Source organism: Sarcophilus harrisii, chromosome 3 (assembly GCF_902635505.1).
Source record: "Sarcophilus harrisii chromosome 3, mSarHar1.11, whole genome shotgun sequence".
Lineage (NCBI taxonomy): Eukaryota > Metazoa > Chordata > Mammalia > Dasyuromorphia > Dasyuridae > Sarcophilus > Sarcophilus harrisii.
Window position 1 is genome coordinate 553,999,234 of NC_045428.1, and position 7,620 is coordinate 554,006,853.

At 48.6% G+C, this 7,620-nt stretch overlaps 2 protein-coding genes across 3 annotated transcripts in view; one reads left to right on the top strand and one right to left on the bottom strand.

Moving 5' to 3' along the window:
• Positions 1–6,079, bottom strand: part of GMEB1 (glucocorticoid modulatory element binding protein 1) — a 37,725-nt gene extending 31,646 nt beyond the window's left edge. For both annotated transcript variants that reach the window (XM_031962455.1, XM_031962454.1), the window contains exon 1: positions 6,013–6,079. The gene's annotated coding sequence lies outside the window, so the exon portion shown is untranslated. The remainder of the gene's footprint in view (positions 1–6,012) is intronic.
• On the top strand, positions 3,787–6,327 carry LOC116422630 (translation initiation factor IF-2-like). Its single transcript, XM_031961522.1, has 4 exons — positions 3,787–3,792; positions 4,218–4,248; positions 4,854–5,259; positions 5,496–6,327. The coding sequence occupies exons 1-4, from the start codon at positions 3,787–3,789 to the stop codon at positions 6,325–6,327; spliced, it is 1,275 nt and encodes a 424-aa protein (XP_031817382.1).
• The last annotated feature ends 1,293 nt before the right edge of the window (positions 6,328–7,620 follow it).

Here is a 7,620-nt window from a genome sequence, read left to right on the forward strand (position 1 = left end):
CCTTATAATTTATTCAACAAAAGTTCGGTGTGCCTTCTTTGTGCAAAGCAATGTACTAGCCACACCAAGATGGAAAAATGATCAGGGTTCCTCCTCTCAAATTTATTATGATCTAGAATTGGGTAGTAAAAGTGATATAAAATATAAAAGACAGAGCCTAAAGTGCTCCAAGAAAATGCGAGCCAGGAGAGATCACTTTCAGCTGGGGAATAGCCACCATCCTGATCCCCATGGCCAATTGACTGGGTTCTGATCCAAGATTCCTGACTGGTCTCCTTCTCTCAAAATTTCTGCCTCTCCAGCTAACACGAGTTTAGGGAGGAGAATGGGTCAGAAGAAAACAGAGGAATCCTCAGAACAGAAGGGATGGACAGGAGCCAGGGCAGAGAATGCATTCTTTCAAGAGCTGGAAGAGAAAGTGGAGGACAGGGAAACACCCAGCTCAGAGATGGGAATAGAAAGAGGATCAACCTGGAAGGATGACTTAGGAGTGGTTAGACAGGTTTCAGAAGACAACAAGGAGGCAGTGTCTTGAAAGCCTAAGGAGGCTAAAGAGGATCTGGGCAAGGTGGGCAATAATGAATGGAGATGGAGCTTAATGGATGTCTTGGGGAAAGAAATTATTCTTTCTGAGGGTGGAAACTAGATTGCAGGAGAATGAAGTTCAGGGGGTTATGAGGAAGTGAAAGCAAGGAGTGGAGGCTATTTTTTCTAGATATCTAGAAGCAAAGGGGAAGAGAGAGGAAGACAACTCATCAGAAGTGGCTTCTATCTCTCTTCAGTAAAGTCATATGAGACCTCTTGCTGAGAAAGAATGAGGATAGGAGTTGGAGGGAAGAGAAAAGAAGTTTGAATTTATCACTGTGGAGAGCAGTCAGAGGCTGGCCTACAAATTATATAAACCCTTCTGAAGCCTATTTACATTTCTTGAATGGTCACCATGAAACACTGAAAGATTAAAAATAAAAACCAAACATGTAATAAATGTCTGCCTGCTTTTCTGATGCATTTGATTACATCAACAGAAACATTAAGCAAAAAGATAGGAGCTGCTGTGTGATAACAGACCAGATTAATACCCTCCCATCTGGAAAGGAATATAATCAGTTTATAAAATCATAAAGGGTACTGACTAGAGAGAACCTCTTTCACTATGTCCCAGAATAAGAGAATCCCTTAATTCCAGTGGCAAGGGCACCTGTAAAAGTAAAACACCACGTCGCTCCCTACTTGGCAGAGGTGGAGAACTATGGGTGGAACGTTCCATATACTGTCAGATTTGATGGATGTGTTGGTTCGCTTTGCAGAGCTGCTTTTTCTTCCCCCTCTTTCTTCTTTGTTACCAATTCTACATCTATGACCTTGTGATGCTTCATGGGGTAGAAGGGGAGGGGGGAGGGGGGAGGGAATCCTCAGAAATCAAAGTCAAAACAAAAACACAAGACATCTTGGACAAGGTAATTTACTTAATCATCTATTTATTGAATTCCTAAGAGCTAAGGTCAGGAAAACTTTTATCTGTTCTTCCATGTGGAGCCCCACTGAGCAGTCCACACTCGGTCAACTATTATGTGAAAGGTATGCTTGAAGCAGCACTATCAGGCATCCCCCCTCCCCCCTCTTTCTCATTAATTCAATGCAGCGGATCAAGGGAAATTAAGTTACAAAGAACCACAGTCAGGGTGAGCAAAGCTTTCTGAATAGCTGCTTGGAAATCTCTGTTCTAGATGGGAATCAATGAGTGGTCAACAGGGAGCTTGGCAAGGTCATCCTACAGTTGCTTGTCCAATGACATCCCGAGTTGATGTCTTGAAGTGAGGCAGAGCTGCACAAAGAGTCATCCCAGTAGGATTTAAGGGATTACAACTGGAGTTAAAAGCCAGAATTGAGGGCCAAAATAAGTCTGTGTGAAATTGAATGGTTGAATAAATTGTAGTGAATGAATGTAATGAAATACTATTGTGCAGAAAGAAATGGCAAATGAGGAACTCAAGAGAAATACTGGGAAAGCTGTGTGAACTGATGTAGAGTGAAACAGGGAGTACCAAAAGAATTTACACAATCACTAACTAAAATATAAATGGAAAAAACAATCAGAAGCAGAGGAATTAGTTCCTAGAAAAACCAATCATGGTACCCCAGGATAAAGAAACACACCTCCCTCCTCTTACAGGGATTAGGATGCCTGGAGAGAATGCTGTATACTCAGACAGTGAACTTGTTCTTTGGCTTAATTGTTGTTTCTTATAAATGGAAAATTCACTTAAGGGAAGGAGAATAAGAATGGTGGAAATGATTTTTTTTTAAACTTAAAAAAAAACTCACTCAATTGAAGATTGGGGCATTTTCTTTATTTCTGTATCACCCTTCAGGTCAAACATAGGACAAGATAATAAGTACTCAATAAGGGTGAGGGGACTGGTGAAATTTCATCACTTTCCTCAAGGATGAGGAAACTCCCTCAACTAAGACAGCGCATAACCTTCCTGGCAATTTATAGTCTCAGAGTGTCCCCTAAGGCCCAAAAGAGGTTAAATATCAAACCTAAATAGCCAATCAAGGTTGAACTAAATAAAATTTCTCTTCATTTCAAGGCCTCACCTTGGAAGATTTCTTTTCTTCCCTTCCTATCCCAGCACAGGAGGGGAATTCTAGTATCCTATGCTTCTTCCCTGGCTCCCTCAAATGGCAAGGGTCCTTTTATGCCTCTGCTCAGATCCTGAATTGGGGAGAAGAGGGAATTCCTTCAATAAGACATTGATGTTTATGCGGCGCTTTTAAAAATTTCTACCAAGAGTTTTACAGTGAGCCTCTACAACTTGGGCAAGGAATGTCAGATGGGTATTGTCCCTATTTTACAGATGAGATAAATTTCCTAAGGTTTGGAGAGACGAGGTGACCAAGCCCTGATCAGTTAGTGTCTGAGGTAGGATATGCTCACAGGCTTTTCTGGATGGAAGTTCAACCTTTGATCCTCTTCACTGACATCTCCAAAAATGTTTCTGCATCCAAAGCTCCAAATCTACTTTCTCAATCCCCTGGGAAAGCATATACTATCACAGACCCAATCAATGAATCCATAAGCATTTATTAAGTACTTATTAAGTGTCTGGTGAGGTAATGCCACCAAGGAAGATAGGGTTACAAAAAAAAAAAACAAAACAAAATCAATCCCTGCCTTCAAGGAGTTCACAATCTAATAAATAACAATTAAAACCAGAAAGGACTAGAAAGATCATTGCATCAAAGGGTTTTTAATCTGGAATCCACCAACAGATTTCAGGAAATCTATGAACTGTGATGAGAAAGAAATTTCATCTATTAATGTAGACAAAACATACCAAGACATCCTCAGGCTTATTGAGACAATATTTATAAAAACACTTAGTCCAGAATCTGATATATAATAGCTGCTTAACAAATCCTTATTTACTTCCTTACTCAGACTGCCAAAAGGGTCCTCAACATGAAATGGATTAAATCCAACCACCTCATTATATAAATGAGCTAAGTGGTCTATACAAGTAGGAGATGACAGATCCTAATCCAAGTCCCAACAACAACTTTAGTGCTTTTTGCACTATACTATGGGGACACTGAGCAAGCTGGGCTCCTTCCTTGAACTTCCCCCCTCCCCCCAATATGAGAAGGCTCCTCTAGGAACCCGCGTTAGAAGGCACAGGGGACGAGCCCCATCTCATCTCTGAAGGAGGTGCCTTATTGAAGTCACACCATCCTCTCCAGTGGGGTGCTCTTTAATCTCTAGACTTTCCCTTTGCTAGATCAATGCCTGTAGGTGTAACCCAAGGCTCTGAAAGGTCCTCTTCCCTCTCTCCCAGTGATCTTATCAGCTCCCCTAAATTTAATTTTTTCTATACAAATGACTTCCAGTCTAGTCAGATCACCAAATAACTTACTGGACATTTCTGAATGGATGAACTGTTGGCACTTCAAATTATGACTCAAAACAGAGCTCATCTTTCTTTCCAAGCCCGCTCTTATTTCCCAAAGTCCTTACACAATGCTCAGCCCAGCATTTCAGGCCCTCTCAAGTTTGCCTCTGGCTCCTTCTGTAGACTCTCCTCCTGCATGCTAGGTTTCTGACCTAATCCTCTGATCTTCCATTGGTGTGTGGAATTCCTGGCCTCCTGAGCTCATGTACTAAGTCTTACTTCAGACCTTTCCTGACCTCCTTTTCCCCCCTCTCCTCTCCCTAGCCCCGAGTGCCCCTTCTCTGTACCTCTGCAGGTACTTGGCATATCCTATTTCTACTTTTCTGTATGGCTTCCAAGTTAGAATGTAAGTTTCTTGAAGGCATAAACTGGCTTCCTGACACCTGGCAGACACTTAATGATCGCTGAGCAATGTGGAGAGAAACCTGGCCCGAGTTCAAAGCTTGCCTCCGATACATATTAGCTCCATGATTCTGAACAAGTCAACTACGCAATGCTCTAAGCCAGCGACATCAAATTCAAACAGAAATAGGGCCCAATAAATTACAGCCTGAGAGCTACATGCTGAGAAAAGCCAATTAGCATTCATTTTATCGCATTTTGATTTCTTAAAACGATTTCCCAATTACATTCTAATTTGGCTGGAGCCAACCCCGTTCACCTTGGGGGACAGAGCCCTGTCTACCCCAGATGACTGAGGGTGTACAGAGTAGGAGAAGACAGGGGCCTCACTGCCACTGGGGGAAGGGGGTGCCAAGAAAGAAAGTCCCGTCTGCAACAGACAGAAGCGTCAGACTTGTAAGTCCTTTAAGCATTTTAAGTACATGAAATCAAAATTTTCCTATTAAGTTAAAAAAAAAAGGCCCTCCTGCAGTGCCTAAACGTTTGGGTCTCCACCAGGAAGGCCCTCGACGCCATTCCTGATCCCTAGCGCTACTTCTGGCCCCTCTGAGCGAGGAAAGGGTGTCCTTGCTGGCCCCGACTCGCCACCTACAGCAAGGGGGAACGGGCTCCTTCAGAGGCCTTGCTGCTCCTTCCTGGACCTGACCTCGGGATGGGTCCTCCACTACCAGCGCCAACTCTCCCCGGCCCCACACACTCGTAGAAGAGGCAGGGGTCTTCTGGCGGCACTCCCGACTCTCCCTCGCCTTGTGGCCAGGGGTGGCTCCTTCGGAAACATCCCCAATTCTTCCAGACCCCAGACACCCGCGGAAGCAGGACTCGGGGCTCTCTCCTCGACCTCTGCCCTTCCTATCCCAGCACACTCCCCCCCACCCCCACCCCCGGCAGAGGCGGGGGAGGGGTGGTGCGGGCGCCCCTCCGCCAGCTTCCCGGCGGCCAGGAGGAGGGGGCCTGGGTTCGAATCCTTGGGCAAGGTTGTTGAGAGGATCAAATGAGAGCTGCTTCGTCCAACGCTCTCCGCAGAGCCCGGCACGCAGTAGGCTCACGATACGGCCCCCCCCTGTCCTCCCCGTCCCGGCCGAGCTCGGTCCCCGACCCCGCGTGACCTTGGGCTGGGCCCTACGGCGACCTGGACCTCAGTTTCCTCCGACTGAGGAAGACGACAAGGCGCCAGAGGTCGCCGACACGCACCAGCCCCCGGCCCCGCTCTGCCCCCGCCGCTCAGCCCGCTCGGCTGCCGGCCCGGCCCTGCCTGCCCTGCCTGGCCGGGGCGCGAGCTCCGCGGGCCTCGCGCGGGGATAGCGGAGCCGGGCCGGGCCGCGGGCCGCGGCGGGCCGGCGAGCTGGGGCCGGGCCGGGGGCGCGGCCTGCCCCTCACCTTCCCCCCGGGCTCGCCGCCCGCCGGCGGCGGCGGCAGCGGCCACGGCGGCCACGGCAGCGTCGCCCGTCGCCCCCGCCCCCGTCACCCCCCGCGGCGCCGCGACGTCCGCTCGCTCCCCGGCGGCGGCACGCACGGGGCGGGAGGCGCCCCGCGGAGGCCCCCCCTCGCCTCCCTCCCTCCGCGCTCGCCTGCCTCCTCCGCCGCCGGGCCCCGCTCCCGCCTCCGCCCCCCCACCCCGCCGCAGCCCGCGCGCCCACCCTCCCCTCCTCCTCCTCACCGTCTCCGGCGGGCGGGCGGCGGGCGGCGAGTTCGGGAGGCCGACGGAGCATGCGCAGAAACCGCCGCTGCCGCAGCCACCAGCGCCGCCAGTCCGGGCTTCAACACTTCCGGCCGCCGCCAGGGAGCTGGCGCCTTAAAGGGGCCGCAGCCCTATTTGGGGCCTTCCCGCGAGAGCGCTCCCTTCCTCCTCCCTTTTTCCTCCTCCCTCTCGGGAAACCTCCCTGCGACGCCGACCGGAGGAGCCGGGCTCTGCGTGCTGGTCCCTCTGGATGCCTACGGAGGACGCCCACCTGCACAGCCCCGTCCTGCCTGAAGCGCCCACGGCCCCCCCAGCCCACCAGATCCCCCTCCAGCGCACACACGGGCTTGCAACTTGGCACAGTTCCTCTCCGGCACACACATGGACACGCGCACTCACGCAGGCAGCTTGCAGGAACCCCGTCCGACACGCTCGCGGCTTGCACAGCCCCGCTCCGACACACGCACTTTTTTTTTATCTTGAATTCTTTTATTATTATTATGATAACTTATTGACAGAGCCCGTGCCTGGGTAGTTTTTTACAACATTATCCCTTGCACTCACTTCTGTTCCGATTTTTCCCCTCCCTCCCTCCGCCCCTCCCCCAGATGGCAAGCAGTCCTATACATGTTAAAGAGGTTACAGTAGATCTTGGATACAACATATGTGTGCAGAACCGAACAGTGCTCTTGTTGCACAGGGAGAATTGGATTCAGAAGGTAAAAATAACCCGGGAAGAAAAACAAAAATGCAAACAGTACATTCATTTCCTAGTGTTCTTTCTCTGGGTGTAGCTGCTTCTGTACATCCTTGATCAATTGAAACTGAGCTAGATCTTGTCTTTGTCGAAGAAATCCACTTCCTTCAGAATACATCCTCATACAGTGTCCCTGTTGAAGTATATAACGATCTCCTGGTCCTGCTCATTTCACTCAGCATCAGTTCGTGTAAGTCTGTCCAGGCCTTTCTGAAATCATCCTGCTGGTCATTTCTTACAGAACAATAATATTCCATAACATTCATATACCACAATTTACCCAACCATTCTCCAATTGATGGACATCCATTCCTTTTTCAGTTTCTGGCCACTACAAACAGGGCTGCCACAAACATTCCTGCACATGTAGGTCTCTTTCCCTTCTTTAGTATCTCTTTGGGATATAAGCCCAGTAGTAACACTGCTGGCTCAAAGGGTATGCACGGTTTGATAACTTCTTGAGCACAGTTCCAGATGGCTCTCCAGAATGGTTGGATTCGTTCACAATTCTACCAACACACATAGACATGTTTGCAATTTACAAAATCCCACTCCAACATGTACACACTAGTATACAACACAAAAACATTCTGAGGCACACAACACCTTATTACACAAAAAAGACCCTAATATATAGTAGTAAAAAAAAAAAAAAAAAAAGCACCAACCCACACAACATTCCAGCATACACAACACACTTCATCACAACTCACTCCAACATACATCAACACAAAATACTCCAATACATGCACATACATCTCCCCAACGCCACACAGTTGCTATAAAGTAACACACCCTGCAGTCCAGTACACAAACTCACTCTGGGCAGA

Excerpts from the sequence above, each read along its gene's own strand:
- LOC116422630 (XM_031961522.1), top strand. Across the intron at positions 4,249-4,853 it reads CCTTCTCTGTACCTCTGCAG|GAAGGCCCTCGACGCCATTC; the intron begins GTACTTGGCATA and ends GGTCTCCACCAG. Across the intron at positions 5,260-5,495 it reads GCAGAGGCGGGGGAGGGGTG|TTTCCTCCGACTGAGGAAGA; the intron begins GTGCGGGCGCCC and ends CCTGGACCTCAG.